Below are 21,375 nucleotides of genomic sequence, written 5' to 3'. Positions count from 1 at the left end.
GATTTATTGGTTGGTAGGATGGTAGGATGGTTGGTAAGGGTGTCCGGTTGGTTGAGTCAGTGATTGTCCGCGCTAAAGGGGCCTGGCGATCGATCATCAGGCCAAAGTGGTGGATGCTGACAGTGGTGTGTTGTAGGACTTGCTCTTTCTAGTCCTCTTCTTGTACTTGGCAAGCGAGTCTGTGGCCATTAGCATAAATATGTGTTGTTGTGCAGAGTTGTATATGGTTCTTATCTTTTGGTAGTCGAAGCCTGTTGGATTGGCCTGTGGCGAACCCGGTGCAGAGGCTGGTGCAGCCATCGCTGTTGTCGTCGATTGGCTAGAGGTGGTAGTTGAGGTTGTTGTAATAGATGGGATGGCTGTGGCTGTGTTGGTGTTTGTAGATGATGAGGAAGTGGATGTTGGATTGGATGTGGAAGTGGAAGTTGAAGTGGTGGCTGGATTGGCCGCTGGTGTGGCCGAGCCAGAGTCTGTTGGCGTTGTCTTGGACGACAACTGTGTTGGGAGTTGTGAAAAGGAGTGTGCTGGCGAGAGTGATGGAGAGCTGTTGCCACTGCCCGAGGACGAAGAGATCACGCCGCCAAGGTTTGGCGCCGACATTGAGATGGGTGAGAGCATTGGCGAGCTTGAAGAACCAGACGAGTCAAACAGCATCTCAGTCCTAGGCGGCAGTGTCTTGATGAATGCATTGATCTCCTTCTTGATGGTGAATGGGATGTTGATTTCGCTCGGTGAGTTGTCCATAATGTACTTCTCCTGTATGCGATAGAACTCCTTGAACACTCGCTGTGCGCTGTCAATCTTCATCAATCTGAACGACTCGACATCCAACCAGAATGAGATATTCTCCTCGCATATCAGCTCATCGCGTAGGAATGCTCTAAAGTCCTCCCTCAACGTTGGATTCTGTAATAATGTGATCAACTCTGTTGTCGAACCATCTATTATTGAATGAGTGATTGAGTGAGTGAGTATGCTGATCGGTGTTGGCGGATGCAGGGCCAGGTACATACTCTGTGAAGTGTCAATCGTAGCTCCATCCTTTAACAAATCGGCTAGTTTGGTGAAGTTCTCTTGAATGGCAATATCGTAGAGTGTTTGATTGTCCTTGGTGATGGTGCGATCGGCGCCATACTTGATGAGAAGTGTGACTAGGTCAGTGCGACCCATTCTCACGCAGTAATGTAGACATGACTCGCCATTCTTGTTGGTGGCATTGACATTGGCCTGTGCCTCCAGCAATAGGGTCACCATGGTCTCGGCAAGATTGTTGTTAAAGACCGCCTTGTGCAGAGGAGACTCGCCATTCTTGTTGGTGGCATTGATGTTGGCGCCCTTGGCAATGAATCGATCAAACACCTCCTTGGCCATGGAGTTGGAGCGGAACTTTTGGCAAAAGTAGTGGAACGGTGTGTTGAGGTCGCGGTTGATGCTGTTGACGTGCACGTCGGCGTCGAGCAGGATGAGCAGCAGCTTGGGGTCGACGTCGGGCAGGGCGAACAAGTGGTGCAGACACGTGTAGCCATTCTTGTCGGGGTTGTTGATGTCGACGCGACATGTCTTGAAGAATGTCAGCAGCAATTCAAACATCTCAAAGTTGTTGGCCTTGGCTGCGATGAGGATGGCCGTCTCGTCCAGGTCCTCCGAGGCGGCATTCAATATATGTTTGGCCCTTTTTGTCGACAACAACTTCTTGACCTTCTTCACATTATTCTCTCGCACCTGTTTATGCAAATTCTTCAAATCCGTCTTCAACTCCTCATTATCTGTATAATCTCCCTTGGCAAATAGTTGAGTTATATTATTTGTTATACTATTAAGGTTATTCATTGTTGTTGTCCTTGTTGATGTTATTGTTGGCCAAGGTCCTGATGATGATCAGGGTTGTTTGATTGAATGATTGATTGACTGACTAATGTTGGATTGTATTATTACAATGTTGATGATGTTGACATGCAGTGAATCTGATCAGAATGAATGAATGAATTGAACTGTGATTGAGTTGACAAGCTAAGCCTAAGTGTGATTGTGTGTCTATCTTTAAAAATAGATATGATTGGTGTGTGACTCTACTGAATGATGATGATGTGGGGGTTGATGATGGGTCTGATTGATCGGTCTTGTTTGCAGTGTGGGAGGCGAAGAGTCCTTGCGCTTAGTCAGGATGGGTATTCAAACCTCAATTACAAATAAAAATCTGGTGTTTTTTTTCAACGATGTTTTGGTGATTGATGAGGTGTGTGATGGGATGGAAGTGATCTGTCAAACTACACAGTTGTAAAACAATACAATAAATATGATATAATTATTATTATTTGGTAAACAATTAAGTAGTAGAATGAATGAACTGTTGCTGATGATGATGATACAACTTTGAATAATCATGATCAACCATCGGACCATGTCGCCCCATTAGGGACCAAGCAAAGTGCGTTTTCTCAATTGATTAAAAATAAATTTGAGAAGTAGTAAAAAGCAAATGAAAGCTCCGATCACTCATAAAGTACATTCATCAGCATATGATATATAAGGTCACATGATGACAAATACATACTAGATGCACAGATCAGTGTAATCCATCCATCTTCCGAATTCAAAGATGTATTATTATCTTGGTGATCAAAGTGACTCTCATTCGTTCGACCTCAACTCCATATTCCCAACTCGGGAGAACGATGATGTAGTTGTACTCTTTATTTCATACACAAACATATAGATCACGTCCAAATGTTTTGTGGAATCATTCCAGATACAATAGATGTCATGTAGGAAACTCCGATATGCTCGCTGCGATTTGCACTGAGGAATGATACTATTTGATCGCGATTGTAGTGGATGGCCCAGTACATGGCGTTAGAGGTACATCCTTCTCTGCGCATGAGGTGAAGGAAGCGAAGTACTTCGTAGTGACCAGACAGCGCTGCATAGTCCATGGCAGATGGCGCACATCCTTCACCTCGGTGATGATGAAGGAACACTACGACGTCCAAGTGTCCATGGGCTGCGGCACTGTTCATTGCCTTGACAGTGCAGCCCTCAGTGCGATTGAAGTGAAGGAATCGTACCACGTCCAGGTGGCCCTTCCTCGCTGCCCCATTCATTGCGGAGGTAGTGCAGCCCGCTGTTCGATGCTCATGTAGGAAGCGAACAACTTCCAGGTGTCCTCCCTTGGCAGCGCGATTCATAGCCTTGGGCGACTCGCTCTCTGTGCGGCTCTCGTGCAGGAAGCGAACCACATCCAACTTGCCATTCATCGCAGCGTAGTCCATGGCTTGGTGGCTGCAGCCCTCACTCCTGTTGGAGTGCAGCCATTGGACCACCTCCAAATGTCCATTTGCCGCGGCATTGTCCATGGCATCACTCGTCGCAATCGCCAAATCTCCAAGTTGTTCATGCAGGTACTTCAACACATCCAAATGGCCGTACTCAGCTGCCTGGTCCATTGCCTGTTCGATCAACTTCATGTTTTCTGGTTTGTGATCGAGTTTGTCAAGGAGACAATACAAAGCCTCCATGTTGCCATTGATTGAGGCTTCTTTGATGGCCAAATGATAGTTTTGGCGATTGTGTAGTTGGTCATGATCAAGAAGTAGATGAACAATCTGAATGTGATTGTTTGAGATTGCAGCAGCCAACTCAGTACCATCAAATATTCCACCTTGTTGTTCATTATCCAATTTTGAAAGATATTCTATTATTGATATATATCCATACATTGCAGCACGTCTTGAATAATTTATATCATCTTGTAATAATAATGTTATTGGATTAAATTTAATATAATTTATAAGTTGATTAATGTAACCGAAATGAATTATTGCATCTAATGATTCAATTAATGATGACCAATTCCATCTCTTTCTATATATATCTGATTTTTGATCATTTATAATAAAAACAAATTTAAATATATATTTCCTAATAACTATATTATTAATGATTGATTTAATTAATACTTGTTTATACATTATCTCTCTATCATCACTCTAAACAAATAAATAACATCAATCACTACCATATCATTATAAGTATATGTATGTACTTATTTCCCATTCCACTCAATATGGATGATGTTCACACACATTAACACACTGATCACGTATCACTAATTATGTGTATGATTGATTATCGTAGTTGTTATTACCAATATTTATGGGTTAAGTGGTATTTGTTAACATTTGAATTTGAATATGTTTGTAACGGGTAATTCTCAAACATCTCTGTTTTTGGCAACAGAGTTGTGATTCAAAGTTGGTGTGAAGAGTGTGGAGTCAGAGGGTGCTTTGTTGGCACTTGATGATGTGTCTATCATCTTGGTGGACAACTACAGTCGTTTGTTAATACTATGACATGCGTGACACATATGCTAGCAACGAACATGTTGCCAGTTGGGCTAAGGTCCACATCCCCTATATATATTACACGATTGAACATGATTTACATTCAATCAAACAAACAAAGATCAATCAAACATAAGATCAACTTTAATCAATCAATAACACATAATATATAATAATAACAACAACAATGGGTAACCTTATTGCAAGAATCTACAACTTATTCGATCCAAAGCAGAATCATAGAATATTGATGATTGGTTTGGACGCTGCTGGCAAGACAACTCTATTATATCGTTTGAAGCTTGGAGAGATTGTTACAACTATACCTACAATTGGATTCAATGTGGAGACTGTAGAGTACAAGAATATATCATTCACAGTATGGGATGTTGGTGGACAATATAAGATCAGAGCGCTGTGGAGACATTATTATCAGAACTCTGGCGCCATCATCTTTGTGCTGGACTCGACTGATGTCGAGCGATTCGAGGAGATCAGGGAGGAGCTGACCAAGCTCACCACCGAGGACGAGTTGCGTGGTGCACCAATCCTCTTCCTGTGCAACAAGCAGGATCTGCCGCAAGCCCTGTCCATCTCTGAGATCTCTGACAAGCTCGAGCTATCAAAGTTACAAAACAGAAAGTGGTACTGCCAGCCCACTGTCGCCTTAAGTGGCGATGGTGCCTACGAAGGTTTGGAATGGCTATCACAGACATTGAAGAACAAGTAATGTCATTCCAGGAGTCTTAAAGTTATAAGTTATATAATTGTATATTTTAATTAAATATTTTATTTTATTTTATTTTATTTTATTTTATTTGATTGAGCGAACTATTTGATTGATTGATTGATGGATTGGTTGGAGAATTGGTTGGTCCCGATATAGAAATCTGGAGTACTCGTTTGGGACCCAACTGATCAGAAGGGACCAGGTTAGATCAAAACACTTTCCCAGGAACTTTTTTGATCAAAATTTTACAAGATGTCCAAATTGGGACTTCCATGCCCAACAACTTTAAAGTGTTGTTTATGCTCAACAATCCCAATTAATCAATAATAAGTCGTGACTCATTCATTCATTCATTCATTCAATCAGTCAATTAACAAAGTAATAATAATAATGATGGCTTCCTCCCCTCAAGCCTCAAACAACTCAATCACAAGAAGGTTCAAACAGGTTGATGTTTTCACAAAGACTCCCCTCTTGGGTAATCCTCTGGCTGTCATACTGGACTCCGATGGGTTGACGGACGCACAGATGCAGGGCATCGCACGCTGGACAAACTTGTCAGAGACGACGTTTGTCCTGCCGCCAACTGAACCATCAGCTGACTACCGCGTGCGGATCTTTACCACGGACAGAGAGTTGCCATTCGCCGGCCACCCCACGCTCGGCACCGCACACGCATTGCTCGAGAATGGCCTGGCAACAAAGCAACCAAACAAGATTGTACAGCAGTGTGGCGCCGGCCTGGTGGAGATCGCCATCGCCGGCGAGACGGTTGACTCTCGCACACTATCATTTCGCTCTCCCGCCTGTCATCCTGCCGCGCTGGAGGACCCCGCTCAGATCAAGCTGCTCACAGACGCGCTGGTGGGCGTCGAGGTGGACAACACCGTCGCGCCAATGTCAGCATTGATAGGACTGAACTGGTTGGTTGTGCGACTGCGTAGTGTCGAGGATGTGCTCGCCTTTAGACCCATTCCCGCTCTGATCAAAGAAGTCGTTGAGCGCTTGAATGTTGGCGGCATCGCGATATATAGCGCGTTCGATGCCAATCAGCTGATGGCCTTTGGTGTAAACTACGAGCTCAGAACATTCTTTATCGAGCAGGACAATCTCATCGAGGATCCAGTGACAGGTAGTGCCAACGCATGTTTGGCGCGCGTTCTACAGGAGCAAGGCTTCCCAGATCATGGCACCACTGCCAAGCAATACATGGCAAGACAAGGAACTCTACGCAATCGTGAGGGACGTATCCTAGTTACCTATTTCGATGGCGAGCCATGGATTGGCGGTCAGTCCGTCACCCTAATCAATGGAACAATCAAGATCTAATTGTAATAAAGTCTGTGTTGTCCAATGATCCATCATCGATCAGATGGATGTATAATACTTCTAAACCCTAGCCCTCGCCCTCGCCCTCGCCCTCAACCCTTACCCTCGGCTATGATATTCCATTCGATAGATACAGAGTTTATTGCGACTTCTTGAGGAATAACCTGAGGTTACGCGGCACGTTGCACACCCAGAGATTGATATCGTGGAGCGTGTCATTGACTTTGAGTGCCTCGATGATCTGATGTGCGCCACAGATGGTGATGTCATTGTTCTCAAGATCGAGTGATGTCAATGTTTTGTTGTCCTTGAGTGATGCGGCTAGATATGTTGCACCTTGATTGCCAATCGAGTTGTTGCCCAACTTCAATGTCTTGAGTGTTTGGTTGGCAGAGATCAATGTGGCCAGCTCGCGACATCCCTCTGGCTTGATGTTGTTGCCGTTGAGATCGAGATATGTGAGCGAGGTGTTGGAGCGCAACGCTTGCGAGATCACCTGGCATCCATTGCCATCGATCTGACAGAAGCGCAGACGACAGATCTGCAGTGTCTTGTTGGGGCAGTGGTCGAACAAGTAGCCCAGGTAGAGCGCGGCGTTGCTAGACAGCGGGTTGTTGGACAGGTCGAGCTCGCGCAGCTGTACATTGGAAAAGCTGAGAGCGTGGCACAGGTGGCTCACACCACAGAATGTCAGGTTGTTGCTGCGCATCGAGAGACGTGTGAGCGAGCTGTTGTGGCGAAAGAGCTTGCACAGTTCAAAGAGACCTTCGTCCTCCAAGTTGTTGTTGTTGATCTCGAGTGTCGTCAGTGCGCAGTCGGGTCGACTGAGTGACGCGGTGATGTGGCGACAGCTGTCTGGTTGGATTCGGTTGTCATCAACCTTGAGCACCTGTAGACGATTGTTTAACGCGGCGAATATGACGTCGACGGGCGGGTTGATGTCGTAGTATGATTGAGTTGTCGAGATGTTGAGCGCCTGGAGTGCGCACACATTTGAGCGCAGTGCATTGGCGATGCTTGCTGCGGCCTCATTGATGGGCATGCCTTCGATGTTTAAGTCGGTCAGTGATTGATTGTGTTGCGCCAGCGTGTCAAAGAGCGCAGTGATGCCGCGCGTGCTAAAGTAGTTCATGGACAAGTTGAGAGTGTGTAGCGATGTGTTGGTGATTAGCGCGTTGGCCAGGTCGACGATGGCACCGTCCTCAATCTTGTTGTTGGACAGGTTGAGTGAAGCCAATGTGTTGCGACCTTCATCCATCACCAAGCGTTGTATGATCACTCGCGCACCCTCCGTGCCAAGGAAGTTGCAACTGAGATTGAGCGAGATGAATCGGCAATAGTCCACGATGTTGTCCATGATGCTTGGCACATTGGTTCGCATCAGTCCGATACGCAGTGTGATGCTCTCCAAGAAACAACGTTGATGTTCACCATGGTATCGCCCGAACCATCCATTCACCGAGTTGATCCACTTGCTCGCATCACTGTTGCGGTCTGTCAGCCACAAGTTCTCCACCTTTAGCTTGGTGACTGATGACAGTGCCAGTCTATGCCATTGACTATTCACGCAAGACAAGTGAAGATATCCAACTGATGGCCAAACACCTTGGAATATATATTTGAATATAAGTTTGAGTACGCCAACTGGCAAAGTTGTTAATAGTGATGATTGTGTTTGTGGAATGGTAGTTGTGTCCTCTTCATTAATGTGTGTTTGAGTTTGAGTTTGTGTTTGAGATTCAGTTTGTGTTTGAGTTTGTGATTGAATGAACAACACATTGTTGATGTTGTTGTCACTCATGTCTTAAATATTATATTATTATATGATTATTTATATTATTATACAATTATATTATTTATACATTTGGGGAATATTAAGATGAATTAGGATGTGTGATTGAGGTTGTGTATTAGTTGTAGGATGGATGTGGAATTGTTGAATGAATGGTTCGTCAACATCTTGGTCATTGCGAATTCAAAGATTGGATTCTTTTCAAACAGTAAAACATAACTGGTGAGAGAGATGTGATGTTGGCGTGGTACACTTTCGAATCTTGAGTGATGAGTGTGTGTGTATGATTGGATGATTGAAATGAATGACAGTCACTGACTGATTGCCTGATGGGAAATCTAAAGTTTGAAAGAAACAACATTAATGATCCCAACAACCTTGTCAACTCCAACCAACCGGATCAGATGAATGAATAAAAGTGTGTCCTACCTAACATAGGGTGTGACCTCACTCTACACACAATCTTGTATTCACACCTCCATATTGATGTCGTTTGTGTGTCGTCAGCACGTCCCCCACTGATCAAAAACGACCAAAACCAAGGCACCTCACGCGACCAATGATGGCACCACGGTCGTGTTTGTGTGAGCGCGTGTGTGATTGTATGAATGGGTTTGGTGTCAATCCATTCAAGTTGGGGGGAGAACTACCTTCCCCATTATGGACATCAGGTGTCACATTCATCCTATCATGATGGGGATTAAAGATTAGATTGTGAAGAAGGAAGCCGACGCAATAGGACTTCTACATGTTGCCAACACATCGGAATGAGTAAAGAGTAAGAGATAGTATTCTTCTTCTCTCTTTCTTCCTCTCCTCCAATGTGATTCATTTAGTTTGGATTGACTTGATTGATTGATTGACGGAGAATGAATAATTGATTGGAATAGTTCCAAAGACTGATTGAATGAATGAATGAATGAATGAATGAATGAATGAACGATCCATTTAGAGATCCTTTGAAATGCCCTCGAGCTCATCGATACCAAGACAGAGGTTCATGTTCTGGAGTGCTTGGGTGGCTGCACCCTTGAGCAGGTTGTCCAGTGTGGTGACGACCACGAGATGGTTGCCATTGACAGTGATGCCTCCAATGGTAACGGTGTGCTTGTTCTGGTTGGCGCGCACCTCTGGTATTCCGTCGGCATCGATCTTGATCAATGGCTCGTTCTGGAAGTGCTTCTTGTACATGGCGACCACCTCGTCCTTTGTGACGGGGCGTGTGAGACGCATCGAGATGGTGAGTGTGATGCCCTGGAAGAACTGGCCAACGTGTGGCATGAAGTAAATTGGTGACTTGAGCTGATGAGAAACCTCCATCTCGTGGTTGTGGCCAACCAGCTTGTATGGCAGGATGTTGTCGCTCAAACGCTTGGGGTCGTTCTTGTCGGATGGCTTGGAGCCTGCGCCACTGTAGCCACTGATACCGAAGCAGCTGGGCTCGCCGTCGATCATGCCTGCCTTGACGAAGGGGTAGAGGGAGAGGTACATTCCAGTGGCGTAGCAGCCGGGGTTGGCAATCCTCTTGGACTGTTGGATGAGGCTGCGGTTGGTCTCTGGGTTACCGTAGGCCCACGACGAGTCGAAGCGATGATCGGCCGAGAGGTCGACAAGAACTGGCTGGCGCGCCAGTGAGTCGAGGCCTTGCACGTAGGGCTTTGAGATTTGATCGGGTAGGGCCATGAACCAACCGTCGATGCCATTGTCCTCAGTGTAGCGAGCGATATTGTCAGCGGTGACCTGGCTGAACAGCAGGTCGGACTTGAAGTTGGGGAACTCGGTGGTGATTGGCTTGCCATAGTTGGTGGACGAGGCAGCCAAGGCCAGCTGGATGGATGCGTGCTGGCTGATCAGACGCACCAAGTGGCCTCCAGTGAAGCCACGAGCGCCCAGCAAACCAATGCGGTACTTGTCCTTCTTGGCCTTTACGAGGTTGGCGGCCGAGGCAGCGGCAGCAGTGTCGATGGCATGTCCAATGTGGCTGTGCACGGCCAGACACAGGGAGATGGGTCTGGCAGCATCGTGGTGCGAGATGTTGGTCCAGTAGATGTCAAAGCCGCTCTCCTTTGTGAAGCCGTCGGCGATCTTGCGATAGAAGCCGGTGAGGTAGGCGCGGGTCGTGGCCGAGTCCGAGCGCCAGATCAGCGAGGGGTACTTGGCCAGTGCGGCCTGGATCACTGAATCGGCAGACTCGTCCTCGATCGACTCCTTGCTCACGAGGAATCTGTCAACATAGTAAACAGAGGGAGACACTGGCAGCGCGCGGATGACGAGGCCACTGGAGTAGGTCGAGTTGATGAATACCTTCATCTTGTCCTTGTCAATGATCGACTTGATCTCGGCAGCTGAGCGCAAGCCAAATGCCTGGGCCAGACGAGCAAAATCGATGTTGGCGTCGTCAGACGAGAGCACAGCGTTGCCCTTCTCCACGGTCGTGCCGCTGCCATTCTTGGTGAACAACTCCTTGAGGAGCAGCTCGGGGCTGGTAATGGTGATTGAGGTCGAGAGTGGCAGGTTGTCGAGACAGTTCTTGAACTCCTTGAGCTTGAGCTTGGTACCGTGCTTGACCCATGCCTGCTTCATCAGGTTATCGTACTGCTGGTCGAGAACGATGTGGCGCATGACCTTGCCATCGCCATCCTTCATACCGGCGGTTGTGTTGATGAAGAGGATCTTCAGGGGCTGGATGGCCTTGGCCAACTCGAGCGCGGCCACATCAGCATTGATGTTGAGCACCTGTCCGTGCTCGGTCATGGCCAGCGACGAGATCACTGGCACGTAGTCAGCAGAGACACAGCTGGCCAGGGTGTCTGTGAGGATCTTGGTGACGTTGCCGACAAAGCCATAGGTGGCGGGGTCGAGAGGTGTGGCCTGGAAGACGCCCTGTGTGACTGGACGTGCCTTGGTGCCAGAGGCCTCGAGGGCCTCGACGATCTTGAGATTCTCACGCGAGAAGATGCGTTGGGCAATGGCCAACACCTCGGGACGAGTGACACGCAGACCCTCGACGTACTCTGGCTCAATGCCAGCGGCTGCCAACTCGGCGTTCATCTGTGGGCCACCGCCGTGCACGACGATTGGGAACAGACCGATGCTGCGCAAGAAGTTCAACGATTGAATCAATGCGCTCATGTTGTCCTCGATGACGCCACCGCCAATCTTCACAAGTACCACTGATTTGTTGTCAACGAGACGAACATTCTTTGAGTATCCCTTGTCCGATGGTGATGAACTCTTTCCAAACTTGACCGATGTAGATGTTATAGTTGTCTTCTCAAGCACTGCCTCTTGAACTGACTTCTTCTGTACATTGAGTACCTGTATGTTGTTGTTGTTGATGGGTCAGCTGACATGCTCACATTGATTCGTTCATTTGTTCATTGATTGATCGATTGAACTTACTTGACCGGCAACGTTGGCAGCAGAGTATGAACGAGTCTGAAGTTGATTGAACAAGAATGATTGAGTCGTAGTAGTCTTGCTGCAGTTGGATAGGATAGATGAAGATGATAATCTGATCGACGACTTGGTCGTATTCCTACAAATGTTGATCATCATGATGTTCAAGTGTTGCAACAACTATCTAATCAATCTAATAATAACTAAATAACCTAACTAATAGTAGTACAATGTACACTTGAATGATGTTGAGCAACAAACAGACTAAAAGTGTGAAGTTGAGTTGGAACTCACCCACCCAAGAGATTCACTCATTTGTTCAGATTCGGACTTGAATGCTGCAAAGACCAACAAATAAGATAATAATATTTGTTTCATTCTCTACACTTATACTTTTATTTATAACATGTAGATATAGATACTTACCAACACTTTGTTGTTAGGTTATAGTTCATTGCTCGAACTTAACAACTATAGAGTGAATGAATGAATGATGATACCCAATAACAACTGCAGATAGATTGTCATTGATTCAAAGATGGAAGGATCCTGGTATGTACTCTATCAATAGACAATATTCAATTCATAAATAGATCAAAAGTGATAGATTGATTGACATGATGTATGTGTATGTATATATGTGTGTGTAGTATGTGTGAGTGTGTTGATCGATTGATTGATTGAAGGGGTAACAAACATTGATCGATGAAGTGACAGCAGTGATGTAAATTAAGAACTGGAATTAAGAGTCGCAATGAGAAGTATTATTAACTCAATACTTAAGATCATTGATTCAATCAACTAATCAATCAAATAATTATTACTACTACAAATAATAACATTACTAATACTTTACTTACACAATGAAGAGATTCTTTAAGTTACAACATATTCCATACTATGTAATATTCCTCATATTTGTAATGGCATGGTTATCATTGGTTGTTGCCTTTGCATGTAAGTTATAACTATTACAAGAATAATTGATTGATTAAATGATTGATAACTCAAACCAAACATAATAATATTAGCATATTGGTATAGAATGGATACAAGATTTGCATCAGCAGTTGACCATTCTACTTTGTCTACAATGCATATAAAGTACAAGTTCAATCAAATCCAATATGTCTCCAACGACTCGGATATTGTAAATACCATGATAACAGAGACCAAAGAGAATTCCTACCAATGGGCTATCTACAACACATCACTAGCCTTCACAATATTGGCATGGTTAATAGTATTCATTCAAATTGGCCTAGTAGTATTATATTTGTTTGATATAATGCGCTACTTCCCTAGCATCACTCCAAAGATTTCAAAGGTGTTGCCATTCATCTCATTGATATTCTGCTTGATATCGATGTTTGCGTTCCTCGGACTGCCCCTTGCAACAAAGAAGGATTGTTTGAATGTTAGTTTCAAGAATGATCGATCGTGCCAGGGTGGAGCCAACAGTCAATTCCTTGGTAATGAGAAGTTGGAGCTACCAGACAACATTGTCCAGTACAATAGCTGGGGACCTGATGTTGGATGGTGTGCACAAGTTGTTGCAACATCAATTGTTATAATTGGATCAGTTCTAAATTATACTCATTGCAAGTATATTATATTGCCAAAAGATTAATAGTATATAAATAATAAGATACACATTCAAATGTTCAAGCCCATTATTATTAGCCATGCCATTGATTGATTGTTTCGCCAATGTCGTCCCCATCATCTAGATCGCCAACCTGGAAATTGAATGGAAAAAAGTGATTGGATTGAATTGAATTGGATTGAAGGATGGATAGTCCGGCAAACACCAAGGGACACCTGTACAAAGTATTGCAAGTGTAGGATGCATGAGAATGTCAATAAGTGCCCACCAATGGTTGGGACCAATGACCCAATAAGGACGGCCGTCCAACTGTGTTGACATGTAGTGAGTATGGTTTGGTTGGATGGATGGATCTGGCAACGCGTATATTAGATGTCCAACCACAATCAACCATCACCAGATGTCAATAATTAATATTAACTTGTCATTGACATTGTTGATGAAAGAGGGTTCCATTATTAATTATGAATGAATGAGTGGATGTGGTTGACGGAAGTTGAATTGGAGTTGAGGGAGTAGAGTTGGCTGTACAAATCTATGTTGTTGTGATGATGAATGAATGGTCGAGCAGTAGCATCAGTTTGAATCAAACACTATCACTCTTATAATAGAACTAACTTTGTGAACAGACATTGCCATTCATCATTGATTGTTATTGACACTAAACACGAACGGTATACGGTAACAGTATAACAGATATACACAACCACTTATCGATCACTAAAGTTGATCATCCATCCAATACCAATAAACACATCATCATTTACAACAAATAATAATAATGTTAGTGGAGTGAGTTTCCCCAGATCAATCAATCAAACACACACTCACCACTAACACACAAGACTGGACTGATCACTACTTTGAATTGAATAAGATGAGTGTGGGTGTGAGGTGATTGGATTGGATGTTAGGTTGTGTGAATAAATCATTCGATCACATCAAACACATATATCACATAAAACACATCACAAACGTACAAGTTGTGGATTGGTTGGAAGATTGATTGATGGAAACGACACATCCCAGTACTCAACTCTAAATTTCAATACGTGACACTCTCACTTCCATATGAGGAGCGGTTTGAGGAAGTGTGTCTGATCGGCATGGTTGACAATTCAAACATCCTCCTTCAACTCTCACTCAATCTCCCTGATTCAAAACATCAACATCATCAATCAATCAATCAACTTCATCATCATCATCATACCTGGTGTCAGGTGATCACTCACACACAACCAACAAAGTTATATACATATATATAAGTGCTATAGGCGATCAATACAACCCCCGGTACCAACCAATACCTTTTGCCCACATACCGTATCGTAACGACACTCAACCTATACTTACATGCAGATAGATATACACAATACTGCACCTATTACTTGATATCTTTAACAATTTCAAGTATCTTATTTGGTGATCCTTAGATGGACGCTACCCGCCCTTACAACAACCACAACACTCTCGAGGGTTGGGTGGTGTGATAGATCAATCAAGTGTCAACCTTGGAAGTGAGCGAGAGAGGTGGGGGCCAAGTGATTGACGTCCAATCCTTATTTAAAGAAGCCCGGGCTAATCAATAATTATAACAAATCATCATCCTTTAAACTTTTAAATATATAATTAAATATATAAAGTTTTATCCAACCTACTTTAAATTATAAATAATGAAGATTATTAATATTTTATTAATTCTTTTGGTTTTAACAATTGCCATAAATGGTAAGTGCCACATGATCAAAAATCTTATCACTTTTTAAAAATTTCCAGACCTACTGGAAAACATCATTCAACCCATCAATCATACTAACATCCAACTAAACAAATAATAATAGCCAATGTTGAGGAAGCTACCGAAGCCGAAGGCTATGGATATTGCTCATGTGACAATGACTGCTATGATAGAAATAGATGCAACACAGATAAATGCGTCCAGGGCCGATGTGTCTACACCCCAATAGATTGTAATGACGGCAACTCATGTACTGCCGACACTTGTGACTGCAACTTGGGCTGCATCCACACTCCAATCAGCTGCGACGACTGCAATGCCTGTACCGCCGACTCATGTGACTGCGCCTCCGGCTGTAAGCACGTTCCACTCAGCTGCGACGACCACAATGCCTGCACCTTTGACAGCTGCTCCAACTCCACCGGCTGCACCCACGCCCCAGTCAGCTGCGACGACGGCAACTCATGTACCGTAGACTCATGTGACTGCGAGAAGGGCTGCGTCCACACACCACTGTGTTGTGACGATGACAACCAATGTACCATTGACACCTGCTCCAACTCGACCGGCTGTGTCCACACCCCAATGAGCTGTGACGACGGAAACGATTGCACTGCCGACTCGTGTGACTGTGGTCGCGGCTGTGTCCACACTCCTATCAGCTGTGATGACCGCAACCCATGTACCGCCGACTCGTGTGAGTGCAATGGTGGCTGCAAGCACGCTCCAGTCTCATGTGACGACCGCAACATGTGCACAATCGACTCTTGCAACAACGTGACTGGCTGCACTCATACCCCAGTCAACTGTGACGACTGCAACCCATGCACCCAGGACTACTGTGACTGTGAGAAGGGCTGCGTCCACAAGCCAATCAACTGTGATGACCGCAACCCATGCACCATCGACTCGTGCAGCAACTCAACCGGCTGCGCCCACACCCCAGTCAACTGTGACGACAACAACCCATGCACTGCCGACTCATGTGACTGCGAGAATGGATGTGTCCACAAGCCAATCGACTGTGACGACCACAACAAGTGCACAATCGACTCGTGCAGCAACTCCACCGGCTGCGCACACACCCCAGTCAACTGTGACGACGGTAACGCCTGTACCGCTGACTCGTGCGACTGCGAGCGCGGATGCATCCACACTCCAATCAGCTGTGACGACTGCAATGCTTGCACCGTAGACACATGCGACTGCAACGGTGGCTGCAAGCACACCGCCAAGAACTGTGATGACAATGACGTCTGCACCATCGACGTGTGCAATAACTCCACTGGCCGCTGCGACCACTTCAAGGTCAACTGTGACGACGGCAACCCCTGCACATACGACTCGTGCGAGTGCGGCAAGGGCTGCATCCACACTCCAAGGAACTGTGACGACCGCAACAAGTGCACCAACGACATGTGTGACCCCGCCACTGGCAAGTGCAGCTACTCTCCAGTGAACTGTGACGACCACAACCCATGTACCAGGGATGAGTGTGATTGCAACAGAGGTTGTATTCATACTCCACTCTTCTACTGTAAATATTAGAAGCCCCTTGTTGTCCGACTCCCCTCCCCTACTCCATTCACCGCCATCAATCAATCCAATAATATAATAAATGTATCCAGGCAGCCACACAGCCAGCCAGGATACCTAGTCTAACTTTGTCGTATACATTACAATATAATATACAAGCATCATGTCAATGTCATGTCTGCTAGCCTACTTGTATTGAGTTGGGGTCTTGCTAAACAGTCGCAATGCTTCTTTGGCTCTTGTCTTGACCTCCTCATTCCTATCCCATGTCAACATCATGTTCATCCTCTCGTCATATCCCAACTCCTTCATCCTGTTGATCCTTGACATCTGTCCACCACCTTCCAACAATAGATTACATATACACCACGTTGCCGCCATCCTTATCTCAGGGTTCGTGTGTGTCTGTTGTCGGAGGGAGTTAGTGTGTGATCACATGACGTACAATCATCCCTAGATAGAGTACTTACAAGGAAGTCACCAAGCTTAAACACTATCTGGCTGTCCATGATGGTCTCCTTGTGCTTCTCATTGTTGCTGGCTATGTTACAGATGCAGAAGAGTGCCTGTTTGAGCACCTCGATTACATCACTGTTGAGACATCCTTCGAGGATGCCAATGAGCTGTGTGCCCTTGTTATCCTTGCTTATCAGGTCGGTAGTGTCTTGGTAGGCGAGATTACGAACGATCTGCAGCGCCTGTATGACGATCTGTGACTTGGAGTCGGTGAGCAGCTCGACCAGACGCTCGTATGTCAGCTCCTTGAGCACCAGCTCCTTTGTGGCGTTGTCTGTCTTGAACAGCAGGTTCTTGAGTGCCCACGCAGCGTTGTAGCGCAGCTGATGCTCCTCGGTGGTTGCCGTGAAGTCGGCCAACTTGCGCACTACTCCTTCCTCGATGGCCATCTGCTTCATCGGACTAAAGTCGAGCACAAGGTTGCACACGGTGGCCGTGGCAGAGATCCTGACCTCGAGCGAGGGGTCGTCCAACAGTCGCAGCACCATCTTTGCAATCAACGAGTCGTAGAGAGATGTTCGCAGCTGCTTGATCGAGCGGGACAGACTGCGCGCGCACCGACAGGCGGCAGCGCGGATCGCCTGGTTGTGGCTCTGAAGGAAGCCGACTATGTTGGGGATGACCTTGGCGTCGGTGACCTGCTTGCGGCTCTCGTCGCGCTCACTACACAGCACGGCGATAGCATTCAAAGAGTTCTCCTGTAGTCTCTCACTGCTGCTCGTGTCCTTGAGGAATGATACCAGTGTGCTGATCGACTCGCATTCACTGGCCACTCGCTGCAGATCCTCATTCTCGCTGATCACCCTGGCAATGAATGCCGGGGCTTCCTCCTTTATCGAATCCTCCTGGGACATCAATCTCACAATCGTCGGTAATATCTTTCCAATGATCTGTTCATAAGATTCTGGCAATACTTTACATTTGTACAAGTTACAGATGCTAAGGACATGGATGGGTCAGCGTCAGTCAGTCGGTCATTGAATGAACGAATGAATTAATACGTACCATGATGCAGCCAACAACTTGGTCTTGGGGGAGTTGTCACGGGAGAGTTGAATGATGGCTTTCAGCTCGGCATTGTCGGGTGATCGCTTAACAATGAACGATGAGATGTCTGTGTTGTCACGAGTGAATAGTTCCAGTGCGTGTAGACATGTCTCTTGAACCTTGGACTTGGATGCCAACAGTATCGAGACAATAGAGTCCACTCCACCATACTGATGTACCTTGTTTTGATATTGACTCAATGTTAATGTACATGTTGTTGATGATGACGATGATGATGATGTTGTGTCCATTGATGATGAGTCGTCACTATTGTTGTTGTTGTTATTGTTGTTATTGGAATCAGATGATTGACTACGTGCCAATAAGAACTCGCATCCTCCAGCCAATATTGTGGCGGCAATCTCGTTGATGGACTCAAGTGGTCGTTGACAGAGTGATACCAATAATTTGATACCTTCGTCGCCAAAGATATATGTAGTTGGATAATGATAAGAGAGTAGAATCTTGAGTGATCTCGCTGTAGACTCTACCAACTTTGGATTTGAATGTGACAACAATGCCACCAACAATGGTACTGCATTTGAATCATACACTTTATATGCACCTTGGTCCAAGCCTTCAATTCATTCATAAATTCATAGTTAGTAAGTTATAACTTCAACATCAATGAACATGTTACATGGCTTTGTACATACGACATGCAAAGCTACCAATAATACTTGTTATCTGTATCAACAATGTCTCATCCTTTTCAATCTCCAACAGCTTAACGAATCTTGTTTGATTGTTTAGGGTCAGTACTCGGTCATATACAGTCATTCATTCATTCCCCTTTGACTATAACATACATCTCAACAGCACCCGATTCAATGAATTGTCTCTTATTCTTTAGATTGCCAATGATTGTATTCTTTATGTACTTTGATGCTGTTATAGCTGCACTAACATCCTTTTGTTTATCATTTATATACTTCTCAAGTACACCCAATGCATCTGAAGCTCTCTGATCCATTATATTACTATTGAGTAAGTATATGTATTATTATTATTTGTATAAGTTAAAAAAAGAGATATTCGATGTTTGAATGAAATGAATGAAACTTCAAGCTTCTGAGCTCATTTTGACACTTTTTTGAAAATTGAACTCAACAACATTGTGTTTGAAGATAAGTCTAAAAATGGTAATAATTTATTGATGATTGATCGATATATATATTAGGCAGAGATAACAGGAGTCTTGTTCAACTCTGTGAACTCGTTGACAGCTTGCTTGATCTCTTCTAGATGCTTGTCAAAGATAGAAAAGTTGGCGACTTGTCCCTTCTCATCATACATTCCACGAGATAGGAATAGCTTTGGTCGTGTAGTTGTTAGTCTGGTCTGGATTGGACTGTTTCCAGATAGGATATGTACAAGTTGATCATTTGATGAACTACCACCAGTACTATAACCATATGTTACTACCATTACTGGTTTCTTCTGCCACTCTCCATAAAGATAATCGATAGCATTCTTCAAAGCTGCTGGATATCCCAAATTATACTCTGGTGACAAAATGATGAACGAGTCCAAAGATCCAATCTTTGCTGCCCACTTCTTTCCGGCCTCAGTAGTATATTCTCCCTTTAACATCATTGGTGGCATGGCTGAATTCAAATTCTTGAGTTAATGAATATACGATTGTGGAATAATTCCAAGTTTGTAAACTTACCTTCGTCATAAAGTGGAAGGTTCCACTCGGCAAGATCAATAATCTCAACTGTATGTTGATCAGTAAGTTTGGAAGTTTCGACGAACCATTTGGCAATGGCCATTCCAACTCTTTGAGTACGAGAACTTCCAACAATAACTCCAACTGATGATTTATTTGACGACATTATTATTATAATTATTAATTATTTTAAATAAATATTATTGAGATGTACTTATCCCTTATATTATTGATGATTGTTAATATTATTATTATTTGATTTAACTTTGATTTGATATTATGACCTTTGATCAAAGGTTGTTATTTATACATAAGTATGAACCAAAACAGATTGGTCAAAATAGATAAGAATACTTTTAGGGTTGGTTCTGGAGCCGATTGAAAGTGTGGTTGATGAGAAAGAGAATGTTTGTTGGGTGTGGGTTTACCTAATTTGGCACTCTAGAACGAAGTATAGTGTTTGACAATGATCGATTATCCTAGATAGTATCTACCGGAACATTATTATTAATTATTTCCGGAGGGAGATGCTCAATAATACAAATTATGTGTGATACTCTTTGGAATAAGAATATGAAGCTGCTTCAAGCTTCGCCTTCAGGAACTCTTGGTACTCTCGCCTTTGGCAGAAATAGTATCGTCTTTAATGTTTTGTAAGGTGCAACTCCGTTCAATTAACATCACTACTAGTAGTTGAGACTATTAAGTGTAGAGTACCAAGAGTTCCTGAAGGCGAAGCATGAAGCAGCTTGATTTTAATGGACCCAATAAACTAATCTATATTATATTATTGAGGCCGCTCGAAAGTTCGATATATAGGGGTTATCAATGTTGTCGACGACTCCTCAACATTCATCAGGGACGACCATTACATCATTTCTGTCCAGGACCAGCCTAGTTAATCCTATATTTGAGGGATACATATTTTGAACTGACACTTGAGTACAAACATGATCATATATCAAACATTCAATCTTGAAAAAACGAACGACACTTTGTTTTCATTCATACAAATAAATAGAACATAATCGTTCATACATAGATACATACATACATACATATACAATGGGAGGAAAGAAGAAGGGAAGCAAGAATGTTACAAAGGGTATTACAAAGAAGGAGAAACCTGTTATACCTAGACTGTTGGATGATGATGATGACTTCTTCTTGCCCAAGGTTGAAGATGCTCTAAGAGAGATATTCGGTCGTTATGATTCAAATAAGGATGGCGCATTGTCATTGGCTGAACTGAATCAATTCGCTGTAAAGTGCAATGGCAAGCCATTCGACAAGGACTCTATCGATGCCATTCAAGAGGCATTCAGTTGCAATGACAAGGGTGAGCTCACCATCACTGGCTTCCTCGAGATGTACTGCATGCAATCAATGTCCGAGCCTGAGGAAACCTGGAGGGACATCACTGCACATGGATATAACTCAAACGTGGAGCTCAAGACTGCTGAGGAGTCTGCAGTTGCTCCTTCATCTTCACAACAGGCAGCCATCACAAGTTCTGCCGAAACACCATCGACTTCGACATCAACGAGCGAGACGACACCATCATCAAAGACGACAGAGGACTCAAACATCATTGGTCAATTGGAGACCAAGGTTAACAACCTCAATGTAGAATAATAATAATAATAGAAGAAGACACACGAACGATACGA

The 21,375-nt window shown here is 44.3% G+C and overlaps 11 protein-coding genes across 11 annotated transcripts; 5 read left to right on the top strand and 6 right to left on the bottom strand.

Moving 5' to 3' along the window:
- Positions 1 to 96: 96 nt before the first annotated feature.
- Positions 97 to 1,830, bottom strand: SAMD00019534_005700 (hypothetical protein; the record flags this gene model as incomplete). The annotated part of the gene is made up of 2 exons (XM_012904003.1): positions 97 to 941; positions 1,014 to 1,830. The coding sequence occupies 2 exons, from the start codon at positions 1,828 to 1,830 to the stop codon at positions 97 to 99; spliced, it is 1,662 nt and encodes a 553-aa protein (XP_012759457.1).
- An 887-nt stretch (positions 1,831 to 2,717) lies between these two features.
- SAMD00019534_005690 (hypothetical protein) lies at positions 2,718 to 3,515 on the bottom strand (the record flags this gene model as incomplete). Its single annotated transcript, XM_012904002.1, has 1 exon — positions 2,718 to 3,515. One exon carries the CDS (start codon positions 3,513 to 3,515, stop codon positions 2,718 to 2,720), a length of 798 nt encoding a protein of 265 aa, XP_012759456.1.
- A 997-nt stretch (positions 3,516 to 4,512) lies between these two features.
- On the top strand, positions 4,513 to 5,064 carry SAMD00019534_005680 (hypothetical protein; the record flags this gene model as incomplete). The annotated part of the gene is made up of 1 exon (XM_012904001.1): positions 4,513 to 5,064. A coding segment is annotated over one exon (552 nt), but the record flags the coding sequence as incomplete, so codon positions are not given.
- Positions 5,065 to 5,460: 396 nt separating this feature from the next.
- SAMD00019534_005670 (hypothetical protein) lies at positions 5,461 to 6,399 on the top strand (the record flags this gene model as incomplete). The annotated part of the gene is made up of 1 exon (XM_012904000.1): positions 5,461 to 6,399. The coding sequence occupies one exon, from the start codon at positions 5,461 to 5,463 to the stop codon at positions 6,397 to 6,399; it is 939 nt and encodes a 312-aa protein (XP_012759454.1).
- A 145-nt stretch (positions 6,400 to 6,544) lies between these two features.
- Positions 6,545 to 8,005, bottom strand: SAMD00019534_005660 (hypothetical protein; the record flags this gene model as incomplete). Its single annotated transcript, XM_012903999.1, has 2 exons — positions 6,545 to 7,235; positions 7,389 to 8,005. Coding segments are annotated over 2 exons (1,308 nt in total), but the record flags the coding sequence as incomplete, so codon positions are not given.
- Positions 8,006 to 9,139: 1,134 nt separating this feature from the next.
- SAMD00019534_005650 (hypothetical protein) lies at positions 9,140 to 11,749 on the bottom strand (the record flags this gene model as incomplete). Its single annotated transcript, XM_012903998.1, has 2 exons — positions 9,140 to 11,509; positions 11,594 to 11,749. The coding sequence occupies 2 exons, from the start codon at positions 11,747 to 11,749 to the stop codon at positions 9,140 to 9,142; spliced, it is 2,526 nt and encodes an 841-aa protein (XP_012759452.1).
- A 946-nt stretch (positions 11,750 to 12,695) lies between these two features.
- SAMD00019534_005640 (hypothetical protein) lies at positions 12,696 to 13,214 on the top strand (the record flags this gene model as incomplete). Its single annotated transcript, XM_012903997.1, has 1 exon — positions 12,696 to 13,214. A coding segment is annotated over one exon (519 nt), but the record flags the coding sequence as incomplete, so codon positions are not given.
- A 1,655-nt stretch (positions 13,215 to 14,869) lies between these two features.
- On the top strand, positions 14,870 to 16,482 carry SAMD00019534_005630 (hypothetical protein; the record flags this gene model as incomplete). The annotated part of the gene is made up of 2 exons (XM_012903996.1): positions 14,870 to 14,924; positions 15,038 to 16,482. The coding sequence occupies 2 exons, from the start codon at positions 14,870 to 14,872 to the stop codon at positions 16,480 to 16,482; spliced, it is 1,500 nt and encodes a 499-aa protein (XP_012759450.1).
- A 174-nt stretch (positions 16,483 to 16,656) lies between these two features.
- SAMD00019534_005620 (hypothetical protein) lies at positions 16,657 to 19,006 on the bottom strand (the record flags this gene model as incomplete). Its single annotated transcript, XM_012903995.1, has 5 exons — positions 16,657 to 16,875; positions 16,941 to 17,925; positions 17,992 to 18,610; positions 18,690 to 18,769; positions 18,843 to 19,006. The coding sequence occupies 5 exons, from the start codon at positions 19,004 to 19,006 to the stop codon at positions 16,657 to 16,659; spliced, it is 2,067 nt and encodes a 688-aa protein (XP_012759449.1).
- Positions 19,007 to 19,215: 209 nt separating this feature from the next.
- On the bottom strand, positions 19,216 to 19,877 carry SAMD00019534_005610 (hypothetical protein; the record flags this gene model as incomplete). Its single annotated transcript, XM_012903994.1, has 2 exons — positions 19,216 to 19,640; positions 19,706 to 19,877. Coding segments are annotated over 2 exons (597 nt in total), but the record flags the coding sequence as incomplete, so codon positions are not given.
- Positions 19,878 to 20,725: 848 nt separating this feature from the next.
- On the top strand, positions 20,726 to 21,334 carry SAMD00019534_005600 (hypothetical protein; the record flags this gene model as incomplete). Its single annotated transcript, XM_012903993.1, has 1 exon — positions 20,726 to 21,334. A coding segment is annotated over one exon (609 nt), but the record flags the coding sequence as incomplete, so codon positions are not given.
- Positions 21,335 to 21,375: the final 41 nt, after the last annotated feature.

Source organism: Acytostelium subglobosum (genome assembly GCF_000787575.1).
Source record: "Acytostelium subglobosum LB1 DNA, scaffold: scaffold1, whole genome shotgun sequence".
In the NCBI taxonomy this organism is placed as follows: Eukaryota; Evosea; class Eumycetozoa; order Acytosteliales; family Acytosteliaceae; genus Acytostelium; species Acytostelium subglobosum.
The sequence above is the reverse complement of the archived record's forward strand: the minus strand, read 5'-3'. Positions and strand labels throughout refer to the sequence as shown.